This window comes from Chelonoidis abingdonii, chromosome 6 (genome assembly GCF_003597395.2).
Source record: "Chelonoidis abingdonii isolate Lonesome George chromosome 6, CheloAbing_2.0, whole genome shotgun sequence".
Classification (NCBI taxonomy): Eukaryota; Metazoa; Chordata; order Testudines; family Testudinidae; genus Chelonoidis; species Chelonoidis abingdonii.
In genome coordinates this window covers 50358510-50384034 of record NC_133774.1, presented here as the reverse complement: position 1 = coordinate 50384034, position 25525 = coordinate 50358510, and the positions used below count along the sequence as shown (strand labels likewise).

At 39.8% G+C, this 25525-nt stretch overlaps 1 protein-coding gene across 4 annotated transcripts in view; it reads left to right on the top strand.

Moving 5' to 3' along the window:
* The window catches only part of ARHGEF28 (Rho guanine nucleotide exchange factor 28), a 230453-nt gene that overhangs the window by 146420 nt on the left and 58508 nt on the right, over nt 1–25525 (top strand). For all 4 annotated transcript variants that reach the window (XM_032763554.2, XM_032763558.2, XM_032763555.2 and 1 more), the window contains 12 exons: nt 4680–4981; nt 7437–7626; nt 9281–9392; nt 13634–13676; nt 14530–14653; nt 15685–15811; nt 16183–16238; nt 17732–17783; nt 19783–19930; nt 20020–20141; nt 21117–21257; nt 22930–23180. In XM_032763554.2, the coding sequence (XP_032619445.1) occupies nt 4680–4981; nt 7437–7626; nt 9281–9392; nt 13634–13676; nt 14530–14653; nt 15685–15811; nt 16183–16238; nt 17732–17783; nt 19783–19930; nt 20020–20141; nt 21117–21257; nt 22930–23180 (1668 nt within the window). The remainder of the gene's footprint in view (nt 1–4679; nt 4982–7436; nt 7627–9280; nt 9393–13633; nt 13677–14529; nt 14654–15684; nt 15812–16182; nt 16239–17731; nt 17784–19782; nt 19931–20019; nt 20142–21116; nt 21258–22929; nt 23181–25525) is intronic.

Here is a 25525-nt window from a genome sequence, read left to right as displayed (position 1 = left end):
CCCTGAAAACACAAAAAAAAAAATGTTAAAAACTTTAGAGTCTACAAAGTGTCCACTCAGTCCTCGCTGCCCTTGTTTCAGCCAATCCTCAGGGACAAAAAAAACAAGTTTGTTTACATTTACAGGAGGAAGATAATTGCTCCCTCTTCTTATTTACAATGGTCCACCTGGAAAAGTGAAGAAAAAAACTGGCTACGTTCATTATTAGCAAACTTTGGTAGCCGGCATTGCAAGTAATTTACTGCCAGATATTACTAAACGGTTTGTATGGCCCTTCATTGCTTTTGGCAACCATTCCGGAGGGCATGTTGCCGTTGCTGATGACAACTTTTTAAAAATATAATGTTAATCAAATTATGTGACAACTCCTTGGGAGAGATTGTAAAGTGCTCCTGCTCTGTGTGTTTACCTGCAATTCTTGCCATATTTTCAGGTTATAGCAGTCTTGGATGATGGGACTCAGCATATTGTTCAGGTTTTAAGGGAAAACACTTTCACTCAGATGTGACAAAATCTTACCAAAAGGAAGCTTACTAAGTGTGAGATTTCTAAAAACTAGCTTACAGCACTTCAACCCAAAAGGTTTAAGAATTTCTTTGAGCAGTGCCTTACAAAATCTGAGGTAGGGATGGAGGTATGAGGCTGCTTACAGAAGTCTTAAAAGAGCAACATTCTGATGTGGAAACTACAGAATCTGAACAACCAAAAAAGAAAATCAACTTTCTGCTGATGGCGTCTAACTCACGATGATGAAAATGAACAAGCATTGGTCTGTACTGCTTTGGATCGTTATCAGGCAGAACCTGTCATCAGCATGGACGCATGTTCTCTGGAATGGTGGTTGAAGCATGAAGGGACATATGAATCCTTAGCGCATATGGCACATAAATATCTTGTGACACCAGCTACAACAGTGCCATGCAAACGCCTGTTCTCATTTTCAGGTGACATTGTAAACAAGAAGCGGACAGCATTGTCTCCTGCATGTGTTAGCAAACTTATTTGTCTGAGCAATTGGCTGAACAGGAAGTAGGATTGGGTGGACCTGTAGGCCCCAAAGTTTGACATTGTTTTATTTTTGAACGCAGTTATTTTTTTGTGTCTAATTCTACGTTTGTAAGTTCAACTTTCACGATAAAGAGATTGCACTACAGTGCTTGTATTAATTGAAAAATACTATCTTTTGTTTTTAAAGTGCAAAATTTATAATAAAAATAAATATAAAGCAAGCAGTGTACACTTTGTATTCTGTGTTGAAATTGAAATGAATATATTTGAAAATGTGGAAAACATCCAAAAATATTTAAATAAATAGTATTCTGTTGTTTAACAGCGTGATTAATTTTCTTAATCACTTGACAGCCCTAATGTTTATGTAATAACTGCAACTTTGTTCCCTTATCTGCTGTCATTCTGAACTCATTTATTAGATGCTTTTAATAAACAAAATAAGGTTTACGAAAATGGAAATATTTAGCTTTTTTTTGGTTTTGTTTTCTATGAGCTGAACAGCTCTTCTTTGATTATTTGCACCTAAATTCCCTCTTATCTAAAACAGGGTCTTGTTTCCTCATGTTTAATTAACAAGTCCCTCAATGATCAGTTCAACAGGAATAAAAAAGAAGACAAACCAATGTCCAATTGTTGTTACAGGGCACCATAAAGTTGGAAGTGCTTTCTGCCAGATGTGATGTAAAACTGAGGACTTGGCCACTTGTGATTATTAACTGTGCTATATTACTTATCACAAAGGAGACTAGCTCCAGTAGATTCTGGCCAAACTACATTTTGGGTAATTGCATCCTACCTATCCAAATTTTCCCCACAATCTCAATTCAGAGTTCTGGTCTTCCTCACTTCTTGTCCTACCGTAAACTGTTGTGGATAGATGCTATGTATTGTAAAACACCTGCCAACTTCCAGCAAGAGTTGGCTGCATTTCAGTGGTGGTAGAAGTGATCCTTGTGCAGTAGAACCTCAGTCACAAACACCAGAGTTATGAACTGACCAGTCAACCATGTACCTCATTTGGAACCAACATACGCAATCAGGCAGCAGCAGAGACCTCCCACCCCCCCCAAAAGACAAATACAGTACTATACTGTATTAAACATAAACTACTTAAAACAGAAGAAAGTAAAGGAGCATTTTTCTTCTGCATAGTAAACTTTCAAAGCACTATTAACTCAATGTTCAGCTGTAAACTTTTGAAAGAACAATCATACCATTTTGTTCAGAGTTACGAATATTTCAGTTACAAACAACCTCCATTCCTGAGGTGTTCATAACTTAGGTTCTATTTTATACATATATAGAGAGTAAAATATATTTTCTCTCTCTCTCTCTCGTGTGTAAAATAGTTTGGGATCCTTCAGGATGAAAGGTAGCATATAAATGTAAGACATTATTGTATACTATTAAGTGAAAATCTTGGAAGAAGGCAGAGATATTGAAAGTGCATCTTCATATTCTTTTTCGTCTTACTGAAACATTCACCCATTGCATTAAAAGCTAATACTGTTCTTTGTGACAGACACAAAACACGTAGTTAAGGCCAAATTTTCTCAACTGAAGGTCAGTCATGACCTAAAATGTCCAATAATGCACCTTGATTGCCACAATTCTGTATAGAATCATAGAATATCAGGGTTGGAATGGACCTCAGAAGATCATCTAGTCCAACCCCCTGCTCAAAGCAGGACCAATTCCCAACTAAATCATCCCAGCCAGGGCTTTGTCAAGCCTGACCTTAAAAACATCTAAGGAAGGAGATTCCACCACCTCCATAGGTAACCCATTCCAGTGCTTCACCACACTCAAAGTGAAAAAGTTTTTCCTAATATCCAACCTAAATCTCCCGCACTGCAACTTGAGACCATTATTCCTTGTTCTGTCATCAGGTACCACGGAGAACAGTCTAGATCCATCCTCTTTGGAACCCGCTTTCAGATAGCTGAAAGCAGCTATCAAATCCCCCCTCATCCTTCTCTTCTGCAGACTAAATAATCCCAGTTCCCTCAGCCGCTCCTCATAAGTCATAAAACTACCACTTTTATGTATGCAAATTGAATAACAGCACATGCAAATGGCTAATTAGGTGAGTGAACAGCCATTTGTATCTGTGTTTATCCAAGTTGCACATATTATCATGATAATTCCATGTTCAGTCACAGATGCACTGTGGCATGTGCATATTCTTGGGTGGGTGGTCACAGGACTGAGCTTCTACCCTTTGACAGTTTAACTCATAATAATATATCAGAAAGTTGAATCTTGCTTGGGCCATATTCTCCTGTGGGATCTGTACAACAGGACTTAAACTTGATATTCTTCTCTGCTAATGTATGTGGAATGTTCATAGTTGCAATATGGCAGTACTGTCCAGACATTGTATTGAAATGTAGAACTGATGTGTAATATCTGAGAGGAGAATTTTACCCTTCTTGTACATGATTTGCTTAGTACAGCAAATGATACCAGGTTTCTGACAGATTAATATCTTTGAATATAGAAACAGGACTTTTATAAAAATCTTAGGAGTTCCATTCATGGTTTATTAAGAGATGACTCTACCTTACGACAGCCTCCAGAATTGGATGAGAATAAGTCAGTTGGCTAAAACAATAGAGCTTTTCCCTTTTGAAACTCTCAATGCTTTTGTTCTTTTTGGTTATATCTGCTCTTTCTAGAGGTGCTGAGCTACAGCCAGATGTTGGCTACACATTTATCCTTTCAAGAGTCTTCCATTTCTAACTAAGCAAGGACTGACACTTAACTGTATGTTACTGTCCTTTGCAGAAGTGATACATGAAAATCTACCTTGGTTTCTAAAGGAGTTATATAGTCGCCATTACTTACCAAGGTCCAAATCATGGTCCTTGCACTGAACCCGAGTAAATGTAGCTCCAGCTGCCATTCCCTTCTACATGTGAGGGTAGGGGTATACCATATGCACAAGCTACAGGAGCGACACCCTAGTTGCTTGATGGTGTTGGGATAAAGATTCTTTCTCCCTTCTAAGTCCTGGAGAAGCACTGTGGCAGGTCATGTACAGGGTCTGTCCCTAAACGTACAGGCTTTGTGAAACTGTTATTGGGAAAGACACATGCCTACCTTGTAAGCTGCTTGTTCCATATGAAATGACTCAGTGTTTTAACTCTCCCCAAATAACCCTGAACACTAGACTATATTATGGGCTACTGGGCTGCACAATCTCAGCTTAAGAAACAAACAAAGCTGCTGTTAAGGTGTAAAGTAAATTGTGAGTTATTGCATATTATAAACTGGATGAAACCGAGTGGGAAATCCATTAGACAAGTGGTTTTCAACCTGTTGTCCATGGACATCTAGGGGTCTGCATTGTATGTCTAAGATTTCCAAAGGAGTCTGTACTTCCATTCGAAATTTTTAGGGGCCCACAAATGAAAAAAGATTGAAAACTGCTGCATTAGACTATGAGATTCCAACCCATCACTCTTGTAATTATGAAAGAATGACCTGGAGTCCTGAAAAACTTATTAGTCATATTAGTTTGTCTCCAATTTCTGTGCCACAGAAAAGTAATCAAGGAAAAAATGGTGGTACAAAGCAGTGTAGTTTGAAGAAAGATCAGTATTCTCTAGAGATTCATTGTTATTTACTTTTCGCTAGCATTAATACGTATCTACCTCATGTTCCAGGTTGGAGATTTGGATGTTAACTACATTAACACAGACAGTGTCACCACTGAAACCAGCACAGATCAGACCCACTCATCCCTGACACCCAAGAGCTCATCATCTGCCTCACTTAAGGAAAGCAACCAATATATTTATGCAGAAAATGAAGATAGCCAAATGGCAATTAATAACGTAGACAGCGTAGGCTCACAGCCTTTCACTTCACCTTCAAATATGTATGCAGCAGGTTCATATCTACCACTCAAGGCTCGTGGGTTTAATAAGGAACGAAGTCAACTGTATGCTGACATGAAAAAAAGAAGGTATGGAGTTGTTTTGAAGTATTGTCCGGAAAAGACTAAAATGTAATATGTTTTATTTTACACAAAAACACACACACACGGTATTGCATGGAATTATACTGTAAGGGTGGGTTTCCATGACTTTGAGAAGAAGTGCATAGAGCAGCTGGGAGCACAGTGCCAGGCATGGTAACAATGTACAGCTCAATCAGAACAGCTTGGTAAATAGCTCTGCAGCCTGTGCTATAAATGTTCTTCTTGAATTGGCCTATGGAGTCACATGAAGACCCATTAAAACAAATTGTAACTAAGTATATTTTAGTTCAAAAAAATAAAACAAAACCTGGAATATTAACATCTCTGCTGAGAGAAAATCTAAAGTATCTTCAGAAAAACTGTTCTGTGGTCACTTATATCCCAAATTTTGTGTGATGCTTTATTTAGTTCTGTATTTTTATAATGTGGTTATAAAGAGTTGTTTTGGTTTTTTTCCTGTTTTTCTTTGGCTTTTGTTTCTTACAAACTGTAAGCAGTGTCTAAACGACTTCATACTTCTTGGCCTAAATTGTGGTAGGGGTTGCAAAATGAGACACCTGCTAGAAAAACAGAACCAGGTAACTATTAATTGTGTGAATTTTCACTGAGAAGTTTTTCATGTCATAAACCGTGAAAGTGAAGCATAAGCCAATTTATAATTGTTATTCTCCACTAAGGGCCTGTTCCAAACAGACACTAAAGGAATTGTGCATTCCTGAATGCATATGACTTTTTCAGATTGCCAGTAATACCATGAACCCAAATCTCTGGTGTGTTCAGCCTGCTTTGTGCTGCTCCGCTGGTAAAAAGCAGCCCTAAACTCAACAGGTGCAGCCACTGGAGGATTCGCCTACAAGCAGCTCTATGTTATGGTGGGAATAGGACCTGCTCCAGGATTGGGAACACAAAGATGCACCACACGCATCACATTCTTTCTGAGCTGTGCTTGGTGTTCCCCAGCTGCAGCGCAGGATTTGTCCTCTATTTTAATGTCTGCTTCAAAATTATCCCTCCCTAAAACATTCATCAAGAGTTTTTCCTGAGTACAGATTACAGGACCAGATCAGGTATGAAGTAATACTACAGTAAAATAATATAAATTTGCAGTTAAATAATATCCTCATTCAAGGACCTCAGAGTGCTTGGCAAACATTAATAAATCTTCAACACCTTTGTGTAGGTCCTATCTATATTGCAGAAATTTGTGCCCATGCAACTCCTAGTGCAAGATACTGTAATAAGCCAGGATAGACTACGTTCTGCTTCACATGGGTGCAGTGTGTCTACATAAAGTATTTGCATGGTGTAACTTCATCATCATGGTTTCAGTGATGATGTTTTTCTCATGTAGACAGGGCCATAGGTAAGTATGGTTATCCCCATTTCACAAATGAGGAAACTAATACACACAGAGCCTAAGTAACTTGTTTTTCCAATATCACATGGCACATTCATGGCAAACGTGGAGATGGATAACATCCAGAAGTCCAATGATAAAACAGCTTTGGACTGTGTTGAAAAATAAATCTTTTAATTAGGTGAATTTTAATGCTGTGTGAAGGAGTTACAATGCTACTATTCCCAGCTTGGATCTGTAGTTACTGAGAAATACCATGCAAATTCTAAACGTTTTGTCCTGGAAGATTGGAATGTTATTGCAAGCAGTCAGCCATTCACTTCAGTCACATTAATAAAGAAACCATGAGTTTATGTATACAGATAAAAGGACAAAAAGATTACAGAGAAACACCCCTGTGGTGTTGATACTGCTAGGAGATCTCATTGTAATGTTATATTCAAGACCATCTGCAAATCAAACATTCTCTAATTGTTTTCATTTTTGATTTCATGAGGATTGGGGTTTATAAGCTTTGTCGTAATCCTTCATTTTTCTATCTTTAAAAAAAAGGAATAATTTATACACCTTAAAATCTGACTTACTCAAAAAGTGGCTTCTAGGAAACTGCTCCAGCATATCTCTGCTTTATGTATATATCCTGGTGGATTTTTCCTTCCACCTTCCATTCATTCCCATATGTTGGAGAAAATAATCTGAGAATTGCCACATTATATAGGCTGTTCGCACTTTCTCTTATCATGCAACTTCTCGCTTAAACTTGACTTTGAAATTCAGAAGCGAAAAAGGAACAGATATCGAAGACTCTGTTTACTCTGCAAATGCATTCAGGTAAGGACCCCTGGTTCTGAGCCTCTTGTATCTGGGCCTGATTACAACATGACCATGTTTTAAAGTATAGACAAGATGCAACTGGAATAAAGCCATGGGCATGATAAGCGGAGACCACAGAGCTGAGAGAGGACTAGAGCATGACTAATCCAAGCACCATTTACTAGACTGTTTTCTTTGCTTGTTGTATTAAGTTTGAAAGGTTGGTAATTAGATTGCTTTACATTCCATACATTTTGTTGTATGCTTTAGTTCTAGTCTTGATGACCTTGAAGTAGACAGTGGAAGTGAAGGGATTTCTGACAGATCCCATATTCGCTACCCTTCCCTCAATTCTTCAGTGACCTTGGCTGGCAGCAGGCATGAATTAGATTCTTCTGAGACAAGCACTGATCTGGATTATAGCATTCACAAGATGGACTCTAACAATCTGCAATCAAAGGTATTTGGATATCATTTTGGTTTTGTTTATTTTGCTTTCAGCTAAGTTGTTGAAAATATATAAGAATTTGTATTTGAAGGGCCACATTCACCTCTCAGTTAAATTAGTATAAATTCAGATTAACTCCATAGAAGTCAACAAAGCTTTTCCCAATTTACACTGGTATAACAGAGAGGAAAATTTTGTATTCTCTATGGCACAAGAGGAAGGTTAGTGTCTTTGCAAACAAGTATTTTTAAAAAGGACAGTCATGGAGTTGGCTGAATTTTATACGCTGACTAGTACAAGCTCCTTTTTCCAGTAATGCTTCCCACAGATATTCTGGCTACTGTAACTTCATTGAACCTTTGGCTATTTCTGGAAACATCAAACACATACACAGAGTTCTTCTCTCTTTTATTCAGAGACATGAGATATATTTTTATTTTTTCAAACAGATAAAAAGTCCTGGCTGCCACTGGGTTTTACCTGATTTTCATGTAAGGGGAGGAGGAAAGATTATACCAGAGGAAAAAACTTTCAACTACCAAACCTAAATGCAAGAGAGCTATTTTTAAAAAACACTGGTTTCTTTCTATCAAGGAGTTTAACAAAATTCTCAGTTGAAACATAAATGCTTTTCCCCCCAGAGGTTTTCCAACCTGCTCAGTAGTATTTATCCTGCAAATCAACATACTGTGTTCACAATATTTTGGAACTCAAGGCTGCTTCAGCAAAGTTTTTTGCAACATGGAACGCTCTTTGCTGCAAGTGCACGATGGAAATTCCCGTTAGTATTTCTAGGTCAGGTACATTGTGAGCAATGCATTTGTAAGGCAATGTCAGTGCTATCTGTGCCAATGATTTCAAATGATCATCCTCAGTAGGGGTGAAAAGTAGTTCAGTTTTCATGCAACAGTGACTCAGTCACATAGTGTCCTCTTTGGAGAAACGACTGCACTTTATACTGCATAGACTCATTGTTGGTGTCATGATGCAAGCTTCCATTTGATAGAGTGCAGACCATCATTATTGTTTCTTTCAGAGCCTTTAAAGTTGACTTCAGATCTGGAACTGAAACAAACATAATATTGTTTTATCTGTGAAGCCACCTGTGCACTTATCATGTCAATAACATCTGCATAGTAGTGAAAATATAGGGTTTTTTTTTTAATGCAAGTCCCAAGTATTTAATGAACCACAAAAATCAGATGATGTTAGTTTGATTTAAATTCTCAAAAGAAATGGGCTTTGCACAGGTAATTGTGACTTTGCTTTCAAGGCATATCAATAACGGATCACTAGCTGGGGTAGGAGATTTCCACTCATGGTATCCAGGCACAGTTAGATAAACATAAGGGAAAGGGGAGAGAGACGTTAATTCCTTCCTCTGGAATATCCAGATCATGGCTGGAGACAGACTACTGGGCTAGATGGAACACTGGTTTGTTCTGCTGTGAAAATGCCATGTTCAAGTACCGTCAGAAAAAGGTAAGGGAGATAACTGGCCGTCTGATATAGTAGAAAAACAGTACTGGTCAAACTTTGGTCCCCATCAAATTGAAATAATTTAGGATTTTTCTTGCTCTAATTTGCGCACACACACTTTCCTGTAACACCAATTGCCTTTCCTTAACATTAGTGTGCTTTTCCCCTTCATTTTTATTTCTTCTAGGAATCGTTACTTTCTGGAATCCGGTCACGCTCTTATTCATGTTCTTCACCCAAAGTTTTATTAGGGAAATCTCGCTTTGCACGTGACTTCACAGTGTGTGATTCAAATGAAGGTGAGCATTAATTCTACTCCATTTGTGTGTATGGAATGCCACAAACTCCATGCTTACTACAGGCCAAATGCTCACTTCTTTACGCAGGTCTGGATTGTCTCCCTGGTATCCATGTGAAAAGTGGTCCCCTAAGTGTGCAGCTCTCCATCAGCCCATGTGGAAGTGGGGCTTAGCTGCCTCCATATCATCCCTCCTGACCCTTCAAAGGGCACTCTGTAGGTTTAGAGTCTGCAGTGTGGGAGGGCATAGAGACAAAGCTGCAAGGGAGAACTGGGCGATCTGGAGTTGTGGCTAGGAGGGAGATGCACGTTGCCCCTGCTCCAGCCCTGCAGAGTGTAGTCAGAAAAGATAAGGCAGCCTAGGACACAATTTTCTTTTCCAGAGTCCAGCAGAGAGGCCAAACTTGGTGCAGAGGCACAGGCCCTCTGTGCACAAGTTCCCTGTATCCTGCAGATCCTTGGGAATCTGTGAGGTTTGTGTGTAAGCTGGGAGCCTTTTCCACAGGTAGGGGAGCAAACACCACCCTCTTCATGGGATGATGTGTGAATTTATTGTGAGGGGATTCTCACAAACCTGCCTTCCCTCTGTTTTTATTCTGCATGTTTTATCATGGTAGGGATAATCTGATTCTCTGCTCCAATTCAGTCCTAATTCAGACAGATTTATATTAAAGTTAATAGGTGTTTTCCCATCCTTGAGAACTGATGAAAACTTGTAAAAACCTTATAACATAGCCCCGTGTTACATAATTGACTGTTCTGCTTATGTGCTGCCTGCAAGATGTTAAAAACTGTTTCTAGCAGCCTTCTATTTAAGGGTTTTTTGTTCATTTGCTTGTTTGTTTTTAAGTTTAGCAAACAACCCAAGCCTTCTTTGGAGAAAGCTATGTAACATGCTACATTAGAAATCCATAAAATGATATAAAGTGTGAGATATGTACTCAGACTTATTCATGATCACATCTCTGAAAAACAGTTCATTTTCAATAGAATTCATTTTCTTTGTTTACTTTTGGAATAAGAACAAACCTTATTTTCTTCCAAAAGGAATTCTTACTTCAAGCTGTAAGCATGAGAAAATATGGGCTGGAAATGGTTGTGTATTTTTTTTTCTAATATGTGCTGCATCATTTAGGTAAAACATCCTTATTAGAGTCATAGACTTTAAGGGTAGAAGGAACCATTATGATCATCTTGTCTGACCTCCTGCACAATGCAGGCCACAGAATCTCACCCACTCACTCCTGTAATAACCCCCTATTGAAGTCCTCAAATCATGGTTTAAAGACTTCAAGGTGCAAAGACAGCACTTAAGCATAACTTTAAGTATGTGCTTAAAGTGAGGCGTATGCATAAGTGTTACAGGGTTGCCCGTGGGGAGCAGGTGGGGCAATTTGCCCCAGGCCTTGGGCCCCGCAGGAGCCCCCATGAGAGTTTTTCGGGGGCCCTGGAGCAGGGTTCTTCACTCGCTCTGGGGGCTCCGGAAAATTCTCGTGGGGCCCAGGCCCTTGGAGCTTCTTCTGCTCTGGGTCTTCAGTGACAGGTCCTGTTTTGGCGGAATTCGGCGTTGGGGGGCCTCCACCACGGGTCTTAGGGGCACTTCGGCGGTGGGTCCCAGAGCAGAAGGACTCCCCGCCCCTGAATTACCGCCGAAGCGGGGCCCCCCCCACCGCCAAAGACCCCAGGCCCCCTGAATCCTCTGGGCAACTTTGCAGTGTTATCCTGAATTGGCTCCAGAAGCTTCTTTATTTTATTTAGGCCTGTATCCTGGGAAGACTTACTCACAGGTTTAACTTGAAGTACCGTTGATTTCAAAGTTAAACACATGTTTAAACCTTTGCAGGACTGGGGTACTTTTCAGATGATGCTTAGTAGCAGAATGCAGAATGCAAAAAACAGCAGCAACAATCTTGGTTAAAATGTAGGTGAACATGTTTTCAAATTTATTGTTTTTTTGTCCCTCAAATCCACATTAAAGCTTTGTTTCTACTCAGAACTCTTTTGTGCACTATCTGCAACATCTGGGGTGTTTACAAGTATTTGTATTGATTTTTTTTTAAATATAACTTTATTTTTAGCAATTTTTCATCCTGCAGATTACCTGAGAAGTCTAAAAAAGCAAACGAGGAACAAGGGTGTATGTCTCATAAGATCTAAAGCCCTCAATTCAGGAAAGCACTTAAGCATGTGTTTAAGTCCTGGTAATGTCAGTGGGACTGCAGCGAATGCGTAAAGTGAAGCACATGGTTAAAGAGCTTTGCCCTAATCAGGCCTAAACCCTGACCTCCTATATAAAGTCAGAGTAATGTCAGTGGGACTGCAGCGAATGCGTAAAGTGAAGCACATGGTCAAAGAGCTTTGCCCTAATCAGGCCTAAACCCTGACCTCCTATATAAAGTCAGAGTAAACTAGTTTACCTGGGGCTTGGGAGAGCTAGAATCATCCTTTTTCCCAAGCTATGGAACACAAATAGTCACTTTGTAGCCCATCAAGGCTGTGGAAGTGTCTGCAGTCATTGTGTTCTTCAAGCATGGGGCAATTCGGCCAATGCATTTGGGTCATCAGTAGGGGTACAATTATGTCATGGAGGTCACTGAATCTGTGACTTCCAGAAACCTCTGTGACATTTTCTGCCCCAGGGCTGGACTGCTGTCAACAGGCAGCCCCACAGCTCTCAGCCACTGCTGATGGAGGCCCCGGGTAGCTCCTAGCTGCTGGGCAGCAGGGGGACCGCAGAGCTCCAACTCCCCATGAGCATCTGGGCTCCCAGCAGGTGCCCAGCTGTGGCACGGCTCCCCCCCTCCAGACCCCCAGCAATACAGCTGCTGCAGCAGCCGGCAAGGGAGGGATGGGAACCCTGCAGCAGACAGGTCACAGGCTTCCCTGGATTTCTGTTTATTGCCTGTGACCATCTGTTATTTTTACTAAAAATATCCTTGACAAAATCAGAGTCTTAGTCATCAGGGATCTGCTGAGCACATTGCTAGTCCTCCTGCCCCATTGTTTCTGTCTCAGCCTCTCATCTCCCACTGCAACATGTTGGCATGGACAGTGCTGCTACATGGAACTACTCTGCAGCAAGCAGAGGAAGCAGAGATTTCCAGGTGCAACTTCTCAGCAGCTGGGAACTCACATGGCTCCACTGCTTTGACATCTTGTTTAGGATTGGGCCATAAATGAGGGTCTTGTAAAATCTGATCTTGTAAATTAAAATCCAGTCTGAGTTTGCTGATTTGCATTTTTGAGTTCAGAAGGATTAGCCCATAATAAGAGAGTTTCGTTCTTGCATCTTGAGGTACAATCTAAAAGTAGGAAATGCGCTGCCTACTGCCATATCAATAACCAAAGTTTTTAATACACATAGGAATAAAATGGCTACATACGTGTTTAAAGGAGGATATTTCTAGTATGTAACTATAAAGAATTTGTTCCTGCTGTGTAGATGGTGTGTTCATCAACAGTGGTCGATCCCTTCTCCAGGCTATTTCACTTTCTAAATCAATGTCTCTGCTCCATCCCTGTAGTAAGTACTGCAATGGCTATCTTCATTTTTATGTGGGAACATGGCCTTTATTTCTTCAGAAGAGCATCTTGTTGCACATCTTTGGTCTGACAGCTAACTGAAATGTGATTTGATTCTCATTGTGTACATGATAAAATATACTATCTTACTTGCTGAACTGCCGGGTATTTTCTCATATGGGCCCTTATTCAAGAAGGTACCTAACTTTAAGCATGGACCTAACTTCAAGCATGGGAATAGTCCCATTTAAGTCGTTGGGGCTATGTATGTACTTAAAGTTAGGCATATGTTTGCAGATAATCTCTACAAAACTAAATAACATCTGGTCTTGGAAATAATAGAAAAGAATCATGTATGCGCTTTACAAAGAATCGCTAAAACGCAAAATGAAAGATTGGACCATTAAAAAAAAAACCAAGTTGCTCAGAAAAAGATCAATATTAATTTTCTTTACTTCTTAAAAGCAATTCGTCAGTTTTCAAAGACTGGCATTCTCTGATGTTAACCCAGATCGAAGCAAACTCTGTCAAATACAACCTGTTTAATAAACGATTTGTATTATCCTGGGCAATACTTCTTCTAATAATTTTTGCTTTCTAAATTTCCAACCAACATGCCAGAATATAATGACTGAGCTTACATCCTGGTGGAGGTTATGTGTTTCAAACAAATAAATATCCCAATATAACCACGTTAGTTTTCATTTTTGTGTTTTGTAGAACAACGAGCATACAGCTTGCCAGAGCAGTTGAAGGAAAAAAGGTATTGACACTTGCCACAGATGAATTTCTGCAGTGTAATTTTTATCCATCTACCATTATTTACATGTTAATGCTGCTAGTTAAACACTAGTAGCACACATCTTTGTAATGATCATCGTAATTCAAAAGTAGCGGACTCAAGGAGACCAATAGATCATGTTCTATTTTGGTGCCTTTTTATTAATGAAGTTCAGAATGCTTCTCTAGGTTATTGTTATGCTCCATACTAGTGTGAGAGTTGGATATAATCTATAAAAACGTTATTTGCAACACATTTGTTGTCTGACTGTGCGACTTTAGTGTTCGGCCTTTCTTAAGTCCATTTGGCATACACAACCTTAACTGTCTCTGTTTGTGCAATAGTCTTTACTTCCATAACCACTTACTGTTTGTTGACTATAGTGTCATGCATTTTTCCCTACAACCCTTAAATGTAGTTGTGCTGCATCTACTGTTACTGTATGCTACCCAAAGGAACATGCAAAATATGGGAATATGCATACTGAGAGGTTTGATAACAGTATAATTATGGCAAACTTGTAGTATAGTTCGCATTATGTACAGTACCCATGCATGTGTTCATAATTAGTGTTATTCAGGGACTAATGTCACTTTTTGGTTTGATGTTGACCTTTTTTTATGGTTTAAACCTGAATAGAATCATAGAATATTAGGGTTGGAAGAGACCTCAGGAGGTCATCTAGTTCAATACCCTGCTCAAAGCAGGACCAACACCAACTAAATACATCCTGTGATTGTTAAAAGCATTTGAAGCAGAATATCAGCCAGGTGCTGCTCTGTTTTAAGATGTTCTGTCCAGTGTAATGAACTGTGTTCACTGATTTACATTTTAGGATTCAGGAGGAGGAATGGGATAAGTATATTATACCTACAAAATCTGAGTCAGAAAAATATAAAGTGAGTCGTACTTTCAGCTTCCTGATGAACAGAATGACTAGTACACGAAATAAGTGCAAGGTAATTTTAGATCTACATATAACTAGGTGCTTGTTAGCATAACTGAAATGCATTGTAGCTTGGGATCAGACCTGTCTTGCCTGTTAGGTAAAGGGAAGTGGCTGATTTTTCCAATTATTTAAACTGTATTTATAAGACATTTTAAATTTAAAACTTATGACAAATATGTTGTCAGTGTCCTTGTATAGACAAACAATATTGTTCATTTTTAAAAGTAACATTGTTTTCACAGTACTGAATTCCCGTGCCACTTTTTAATTATTATTACTCATTCGTGTCTTGTGATTTAGCTCAAGTTTAAATGTCTGCAGTATATTTGGAAAAAGTTTTCTTACTTGATATACAAAAATAGAAGTATTAGAAAGTGTATGTCTATTTTTCTTAGTATCCACAGGAAGGACTTGATTCAGTAGTCTTTACTGTAGCATTTACTCAGTTGAGTAGTCCTGTTGAATTTAATGCATGAGTAAGTGCTGCTGAGCATATGTGAGTTTTAGAATCAAGGACCAAACAAAGTGCTAAATGTAACCACAAAATTAGTTGTGAAAAGTAAATCAGATACTTTCAGTGTTTCATTTTTAATTATCTAAAGTCTAGATTGTGCAAAGTACGTCTATGCTGGTGAGCACTTACTCACATAGTAATTCTATTAATGTTAACTGCTGGGACTACTCATATGAGTAAGTGTTGCACAATGTAGCCATAAGGTGCTATCAGTAACGCAGGAAAGGAAACTTGTTTATTTCAAAAATAGATGATTTTTAACCTAAGAATGTCCCTTTGAATACCAAAAATTGAGTTGTAAAAACTAATTTTAAAACCTACCTTTAATTACAGGTGGATGTACTTGTATGTCAGATTAGGTTAATGCAGGCACACATCCCCACTTTCTCAGTTGTTACCAGAGAGAGGAGATAAATATTTTAAAATCCGTTTTTTCTTAAGAGACATATGTTTTAAAGTTACAATATTATGGTGATTATTTATCTATTTTAATCTCTTTTCTTTTGCCTACTCTGTTGGATCTGAAGACAAAGAATAAGGAAGCCAAAGACAAACTGAATAGACATCAGTTTATAACTGGGAGCTTCTCAGGCAGTATCCTGTGTATGGCATGTGACAAAGCCCTCTTAGGGAAAGAGTCATTGCAGTGCTCTTGTAAGTAGCTACGGTCTTTTATGTAGCTTTCATGTAGCTTTTGAAAATCTGCTGCAGGATACTTGCTTAATATTCCATTTCAAGAGCGACATTATCTGGATTTGAAGATGCATACTTCTCTACCTAGTCAGACAGGGTCCCCAGGCCTCAGGGAGAGGGGACAAAGATGATGGCCACTTGCTTCACAAGAGACTCCTGCTAGTTGATTCCTGAAAGAGCCCGGGGGAAAAATAGGAGAAAATTAGAGCCGTATATGTGGCTATTCAGTATGTGGGCCTGAAGGAGGAAAAATGATGAAGTCCCAGATTAGAGTGCGCTACAGTATTTGATCTCTTTCAGTTTCAGGCTTTGAGATCTGTTTTTCCTTTCAGATTGCAATGCAATTGTGCATAAAAACTGTAAGGATTGTGCTCCTGCATGTACAAAGGTAACTTTCTATGCCTTATTGTTCTTACAATGGTATTGTGTATATTCTGTCTCTCTTATTTTTTAAATCAATCTCTATAGTTTCTTCTGTAGTGATTAGCATATGCTGTACTTATTCAAAGTGTTTGAACAGTACCTTGTCTTTGTAGGCTGCTTCATAATAGGTTCATGTTGATTGACTGACTTGTGATATAGAGACTTAGAAATAATTAGTTACTAAAACAAACAGGATGCCACAAAATGAAGCTGAGAAAGAAAACAGTGCAGAAATGATCCAACCAAGTGTCTGTACACAAAGGGCTGAGGGAATGTCAAATAAACATCTAACACAACCAATAGCAATAAACAGTGTCCTTGAGCAAATACTTTATAAAAGGAGTGAAAACAGGTAGGGTCACTTCCTTTATATCTCTGGAGGGTTGCAGGATAAATTGGGATATGTAGTTTGATTTGCATTTCTAAGGTGTACTTAAATGGGGCGACCTTGAGGAACCGTTGATTTCCCCTGAGCTATATCATTTCAGTGCTTCTGACAGTTGGCAAAATCATCAAGTGGAGCTGAAGCATAGCGGAGCCCCCTGGAGTGTAATAACCAACATACTTCAGTAGTAACCCCCAATTAAAATGAGGGCTCCATTTTCAAAACTATACAGTGAAGAGGGCTTCTGTTTTTTAGTGACTAACAAGTGATTTGCACTGGAGTAAGCCACACCAAGACAAGTCACTTTTCAAACTGTTGCAGTGCATATAAACAAGGGATTTGCACCAGTGTGGCTATACTGGAGTAGCTATTGCAGTGCACAGATCTTCAGGGTAAACATGCCCAACGTTGCACTTATAAAACACGCATTTTTTATTTTATTTTGTCTTTATCATTGTACACCCACTGAATAGTCTCTGGGCAAACTTACAAAAAGGATCTAAAACATAAATTATAATGCTAAATCAGCTGCCTCTTACAGGTACTGCAACTACTAGGACTGATGGATATTTACCAGGAAGAGAGAATATCCCCAACCAATCATCAAGAGGATAAAGAGGGGAAAAACTACTTACTTGCTCTCCTCAAATGCAACACTTGTTTAAGCATATGAGCCTTGTACAATGTAGCAAAGGACACACATTCTGGCTTGGATGTACTAACTTAGAGTCAATTTCCTGCCTCAGGTCTCTTCAAACTCATTTAAAAAGTATAGCCCTACATGTGTAATTGTTTTCTTTAAGCCCTCACAAATCATATGCATGTTGCAAAAGAATAATTCCATAACAACGTAGTAATTTGAAAGAAAATAAATTGAATTAATTTTGTATGATAATGTGGCTGAAATTCAATATCCTTTCACTTTGGTTTGTTTGTCAGTAGCAAAAATTCAGGATCATAATGCAGTTTGCTTGAGGGCTCTTCCAGATGATTATATGAAAGTAGGTTACTGACTATTCAGTGTGTAATTAGCTGTTATTTCATTTTAATAAGATGAAATTCTTCTTTACCAGAAACTCCAAGAGAGATATCATATTAAGACCAGACCACAAGCTGTCCTAACAAGTACGTATTATAGTAAGCAAGCAAGCTAATAGGCATAAATCTGTCATTTTAAAGTTTAATGTGTTGCCTGATTAATAAAATAATAGGGAAAGTATTATTCACAATTTTGTATGTGTGTGTGAGCTCTTTTCCATGTGACTCCCATATCTACAGGAAAACAGGTGCATCTGTTAGTATCTAATACATATAAGGTAGGATTTTCAAAAGCACTCATCTCCCATTGAAGTCAATGACTTCACTGCATATTAAGCAGTGGGGGCTGTTGTTTGTTTGGTTGGAAAAGGTGTGTGCCCCTTTAAGGGATAGAGAGTCAGATAGTGACTTACTGTGGCAGCTTCATATCTGGTTAGCATGGGGATGTTGACGTATTTATAATAATAGGAGATGTATCTCCTAGAACTGGAAGGGACCTTGAAAGGTCATTGAGTCCAGTCCTCTGCCTTCACTAGCAGGACCAAGTACTGATTTTTGTCTCAGATCCTTAAGTGGCCCCCTCAAGGATTGAACTCACAACCCTGGGTTTAGCAAGCTAATGCTCAAACCACTGAGCTATTCCTTTCTCTCTCTGTCCCCTGCCCCAGGTGACTGGAAAGGGGTTGGGAATTATTTTGCCAGTACAGGAAAAGCCCTCTTTTACCTCAACCAGGAGAAGCAACACTCACCCTCCCACCCCTAGATGTAGATAAATACCAGGTTTTGTCATGATCAGCTGTGGGCATTACACTAGTCACTCCTTTCTCTGGGAGCCAGGAAGGAATTTTCTCTCTCTCACTCTGCCAGATTGGTCAAGGTGGGGTGGGTTTTTTTCACCTTTCCCACAGTTATTTGGGGGCTTAGTTTGGGCATAAGTTAATTGAGGGTTAGGCTGTGATGTCACAACTCTTTATATATGCCTGGGGCAGATATCCAGTGCAGGTATTCTCAAAGCTGGTCTGCTGCTTGTTCAGGGAAAGCCCCTGTGGGCTGGGATGGTTTGTTTACCTGCCGCGTCCGCAGGTCTGGCTGATCGCGGCTCCCACTGGCTGTGGTTCACCGCTCCAGGCCAATGGGGACAGTGGGAAGCCGCGGCCAGCACATCCCTCGGCCCGCACCGCTTCCTGTAGGCCCCATTGGCCTGGAGCGGCGAACCACGGCCAGTGGGAGCCGTGATTGGCCGGACCTGTAGATGTGGCAGGTAAACATACCGGCCTGGGCTGCCAGGGGTTTTCCCTGAACAAGCGGTGGCCTGACTTTGAGAAGCACTGCTCTATAGGGAAGGGATACAGTGATCAGACAAAATGGATTGGTAAAGGATTTAAAGGAGGTATTCTTTAAAGGAGCAGAAACGGGGCTGGGGTTGGGGCTCCTATGACTGATACAGCAGGGAGTCAACCCCCTACTCCTTTATACCCTCCCCACCTCATTTGGGCGATGGTTGTGAGTTCCCAACAGGTTGGATGGGGACCAGGATGGGTGAAAGGGGAGGGCTGACAGCAGCACCCTGCCACACTAGGTATGTGTAAATGATTATGGAATTACCCGGACTGCCCAATTTTATCTGCTGGTACTCCCAGATGTTTAAGAACAAAATTGTGGCCTAATTAAATCACATCCAATGTCTCCTGTCCTTCCTCCTGCATACCTGGACAATGGAAGTTTTACCACAGTGAAAGCAGAGGAAAGCCAGTGTTGAGTGCTTTTGAAAATCCTTCCAATCATGTACCCCAATGTGTGGCTCAACCATGTGGCTGAACAAGGTATGGGTGTGATCTAAGCGTGTCCATGGCTTAAGCTTGTTCTCTAATTGACAGCGTGGGCACCAAAACCACTCAGCTTCACCTTGTGGCTTGTTTTTCCATCCCACTCAGAAAAGAGCACGGAGCTCTTGCACCATAAGAGAATACGCCCAGTGGCTTGTATTAATCTATAAGAGAATTGTGTAGTATTTCATGGTGTAGTCATACGAGGCAATAACATATGAGGTTTTCTGTAAGACTTACACATATATTTCACTTCACAGATTCATCATTTAGAGACGTTCCTCAGCCCATGTTCTCCTCAATGCATCCGTCTTCCTCAGTGCCCATTGGACTTTCTGCTGTAAGGAAAGAAGTCTCACAGCAATCTCACGCTTTATCCAAAAGTGTTCCGAGTGCCAGTTTTGAAAGGTAGAAGGCAGCTACCAGCACAGTATGCTAACTAGATTATTCAGCATTCCTAAGTGAGTTGCTACAATTAAGTACTTTTCTCATTGCAGAAGATCTATGCCCTCTTCAGACCAAGACACTGATAGTAGCAGCTGGATGTCCAGCTCACAATCTGAAAAGCTGCTACAATCTATAGGGACCCTTCCATCAATGGATTCTTTTGTAATGGAAGGTGAGAAGTAAACTGAGAAATTTACATGTTATAACCTATGCTGCAAAATGCAAAGTGGAATCATTAATTAGTATGTCTAAGAATACTACTTCCTGCATCAAAAGAAGATACGTGTGTAGTAACTTAATTATGATTCTGACCACCATTAAAATGACGCCATCAGATAAATGAGAATTAAAATTTGACCCATAATACCTTGCAAGTGGGTCTAAATTAGTGATGAACTCTTTGCTAATTTTAAGTGTCTGTGGTTTTTTTTTAATTTTTTTTTGTTAAAAATTAACAGATAAAAACATTTGTCCTGGGCTCTCCACAACCTTGCTGCTAATTAAAAATATAATATAATATAATATAAAAGAGATTACAAAACCAAAACAGCCTCATATTTCTCTCTGGCGATCAGATAGCGAGCCCTCGCCTGCCCTCATTCAGCACACACATTACAAACAGTATCACCCATCACTCGTGTTCCTCCCACAACACAAAAATCCAACCTCCCAACTGCCCTCCTCAACTCACCATTCATGTCTAGAAAGTCAACAGATATGGTCTATTTCAGAAAAGGGACTGGGGGTGTGAATTCCAGAGTTGAAGGGCATTTACACAGAGAGAGAGAAAATCCAGCACAAGGAATCTCATGTTGGGCGCACATAAATTTGAGGCACCTCAAATCAGAGGGCACTTCTAAGAGGGTATTTCAAACAATGGATCCAATCCTGAAAAAATTATTCCCTCTGATCCCCAAATCTCTACTTGCCTCCACTCTGTTCTGTTTACATTTTAGTGTGTAAGGCTTCCTCTTTTCATTTTAATCTTTTCTCAGTACTGGTTAGAATCATTAATTAAGGCTTACTTCAGTTCAGCAATATACTCACTGCATGAATAAACATGTATGCAGATGAGGATCTTCCCTCGCCGTGATACTGCCAACCTGTTTGTGCGACCAATGCTTACAAGGTTTTTATTTTGTCATAGATGATGTGGATGCCTCCCTGTGGACTGACCTCAGCACAGAGGCACAGGAGTTTGAGGCAGAATCTTGGAGTCTTGTTGTGGATCCAGCATTTTGTAGCAAGCAAGAAAAGGATGTTATCAAAAGGCAGGATGTAATTTTTGGTCAGTGTTTTAATTATTTTTAAAAAGCTGAAGATAACTTGGCACAGGCAATAAGGTGGGATACACAAGTCATATAACTGGAATAAAACGCTCAGTGCTTAGATTTTAATATGAATAATGAAGAATATTTAAAGACTATGTTGTCACAAATAATAATGTAATGTATAATAATGTAGAGCTAACAGAATATTGAAGACAATTGCCTAAAAATATTCATTTGGATTTGAAAGTTAATTTCAATTTAACCATATTCTTGACCCATTCATGTCCACCTTCTGTGAACAATTGAGTACTGAAACTTTACTAGCATGTATGTTCCTGAAAAGTGAATTTTAAACTCTAATGTGGGAATGGTAATGAAAAGCAAATTTTGAATTATGTACTTAATTATAAAATTCACAATTTGCACTGTTTAATAGATATGATCCAGTCAGGGAACGGAAATTATACCATATGCCTTATGTAACTAACCCACACAACATGAAATACAAATAATTGTGATGAATTGTTTACGGATGAGCTGCAGACCAAAGAATTATTTGCTAAAGAAAGTTACAAATAATTTTGAGTAAATAATACGTTTGAGAAGTTCACAACTTTTCCCTAACAGTTTGTGGGGGGGAAAGTGACATGAATTCCCTAAATTACTCATTGCAAATTATTTCCTCTGTTCTCTTGTTTACTTACCTTTTATTCTTCAGAAGTCAAAATAAAGTTTCTAAAATGATTAAATGTTCAGTAATAAATAATAAAAAGTGCTTTGAAAGAGAAAGCTAGTAGGTATGTGTAAGAATAAAATATCGAAGATCAACATTCAGACTCATAGACAAACTGCAAATATTAATATTCTTTGCAGAAAATCCATCTTTTTTTTAAAAAAAAGACATTCTGGGGCCAGTTTGGAGATCCTTACTCAAGGTTTTATTCAGTTCTTACTCAGGTAATCTTCCAGGGACTTCAGACTCACTGAATGAGTGTTGCCTGTGTATTAGTGTGCAAACAGAGCAGACTAATGTAAAGAATCTTGGTATTCAGTTACATATGATTCCTAATGTTTACTGCTAGGACTTGAGAGATTTAAATTTAATGTAAGTTGTTAATATTGTAGCAGTTGGGAGTTTCCATGTTTGAGTTGACACACTTTGCATTAGCGCAGCATATTGGTAAGTTCTAACTTTTTGGTGCTAAAGTCAAACTATGGTGAATAATTTAACAAAGGACACGGTTTAGGCAAGAATTGGATTTCGATATTTTTGACTGTGGCTTGGCTGACTTGGTCTGTGATGCTGTATTGATCAGCATAGTGCAGTAGAGGGAGCCAGAGGAGCTTTTTGCAAAGTAGCTGCATAGAGACACCCGCCTACGTGAAAATGGTATTCTGCTCTCTGCATGTGTTCGTGCATGCAAACGCCTGCATTGTCCCCTTTGTTTTCTGCCTCCTTCAAACCCCAAACTTGTGCCATGGGGCAGAAATGGTAAAAGAGGAAGTGGGCTGGTTAGAGATCCCATGTAACATAGCTGGGGCTGTTTTGTTAGTTTTAATGCTTATCATGAAAGAAATTGTATTTATGTCCATATATTTGAATGTAAAACTATGTGATACATGTCAAATGATGTGATGGGAAATGTCTAGTTAGATTATTACACTGCACCATCTTCCTTTAAACTACAGAGCTGATGCAAACAGAAGTTCATCACATCCACACCCTCTTCATTATGTCTGAAATATTCAGGAAAGGAATGAAAGAAGAATTGCAACTAGATCACAGCACTGTAGACAAAATATTTCCCTGCTTAGATGAACTGCTAGAGATTCACAGGCAATTCTTCTGCGCTATGAAGGAGAGAAGACAGGAATCGTGTGAGGGGGGAAATGAGAGAAATTTTGTAATCAACAGAATTGGAGACATCCTTGTGCAGCAGGTAAAGAGATCAGCAAAATTAAATCTTCACATATTCAAGGCCAAAAAAAGATATTTGTTGAGTTCAAAATTTTTGTGGGGCAGGGAGATAACTAGATCTCTTAGAATTGGCTAATAGGATGCAAAGATTTTAATCTCTTGGTTATTGCTTCAAATTCTTGTAGTGTGAGAAAATTATTGATGACGTGGAAAAAAACCACTGATGATGGTTTTCGTAACCTATTTGAGTATTGACGATCTGAGTCAAGTTCATAGTGGACAGTTGCTCCCATCACTTAATCTACCACCAAAACTGACACTAGCTGACACAGTTGTTAGAGAGACAAAGGATTGAAAGAATGAATTATCCTCTCATCTCTTGAGGAGGGTCTTCCAGAACAGTGTCGATATATGTTAGCCAGGGTATATGGGGCAGCTTGTGCTACTGCTGCATGTGTTGACCTGTACTTGAAAGTGGGTGAAGTAATATCTTTTATTAGACCAAGTTCTGTTGGTGAGACAAGCTTACACAGATTTCTTCAAGTCTGGGAAATGTACTCACAGTGTCACATCTAAATACAAGGTGGAATAGATTGTTTAGCATAACACATATTTTAAAAGATCGTCCAAGGTGAAGTGACCTGTTAGCACCTCTCCAGTCATAACGGGGAAAGGGGAAAAAAAGCTGGTGGGGAGTCGGGGGAGATAAATGAGTTGTAGTTTGGATTTTTGACTCATTACAGCAGTGTCTTTATTCAGTCCCTGATTTTTAGCATTTAGCAAAGAATCTAACAATCTACCGACCTCTTCATGGACCACCTTGAAGAATTTCTGGTCAAATGCACCACAGAACCATTAATACACCTGAGGTGCATCAATGATATTTCCATCCTCTGGCTAACAGACTTTTCCAGTAGCTGTACTGGCCACGAATACATCCCAAGTCTTCAGGGCAAATTAATCATTAAACACGCTTGCTTTTAAACCATGGATTGTATTTACAAAGGTACACTCACCAGAGGTCCCTTCTCCTCCTCCTAGGTCCAGAAGCCTGCCTTCAATGGGTTGGGAGGATACTAGATCCAAGGTGATAAACAGTTCCTGGATGTAGGGGAAAATGGTTTCTCTGCTTGCTTGCTGTGTGCTATCTTCAGCCTCCTCCTCCTCCTCCTCATCTTCCTTGTCCCCAAAATCTGCATCCCTGTTGCATGTGAATCCATTGATGGAGTCCATGCTCAGGGCTGGGGTAGTTGTAGGGGCACCCCCGAGAATGGCATGCAGCTCATCATAGAAGCGACATGTTTGGGGCTCTGACCTGGAGAGGCTGTTTGCCTGTCTGGCTCTTTGGTAGGCTTGCCTGAGCTCCTTAAGTTTCATGCGGCACTGCTGCAGGTCCCTCTTATAGCCTCTGTCCTTCATGCCCTTGGAGATTTTTCCAAATGTTTGGGCATTTTGTCTTTTGGAACGGAGTTCTGATAGCACAGATTCGTCTCCTCATACAGCAATCAGATGCAGTACCTCCCATTCGGTCCATGCTGGGGCTCTTTTGCAATTTTGGGACTCCGTGGTCTCCTGTACTGATGAGCTCTGCATGGTCACCTGTGCTGATCAGCTCGCCACGCTGGCCAAACAGGAAATGAAATTCAAAAGTTTGTGGGGCTTTTCCTGTCTCCCTGGCCAGTGCATCTGAGTTGAGAGTACTGTCCAGAGCAGTCACAATGGAGCACTCTGGGATAGCTCCCGAAGGCCAATACCGTTGAATTGCGTTCACACTACCCCAAATTTGACCCAGCAAGGTTGATTTCAGCACTAATCCTCTCATCGGGGAGGAGTACAGAAATCAATTTTAAGAGCCCTTTAAGTCAACAAAAATGGCCTTGTCGTGTGGACTGGTGCAGGGTTAAATCGATCTAACGCTGCTAAATTCGACCTAAACTCACAGTGTAGACCAGGGCTGAGAGAACCTGCTTCTGTTTGAAATAAAACCCTCATCGACCTCACATCTCTAGTTGCCACCTTGCTCCCCACAGTGGAACCCATGTGACAAGGTGCTGGAACAATTTATACAGTGCGAGTGCTGTGAGCCGTTGAACCAAACTATAAACCCTGTGATGATGGAAACAGCTTTAAATCAGGTGCAGCACCCCAACTTCCAGCCCCTGTGCCATATGGGTTATCTTCAAACGGTTACGATCCATACTTGGTGGAGACATTCTGAAAGAAACTTTTCCTCAACCTCCTCTTCTGGTCTTCAAACAACCCCCCAACTTTGCCAAGCATGTCATTAGAAGCAAGCTCCCCACAGATCAGGACTCAAAGTAGCACCTGACCTAGCCAGAATAACAGATGCAAAACTTGCAGTCATAT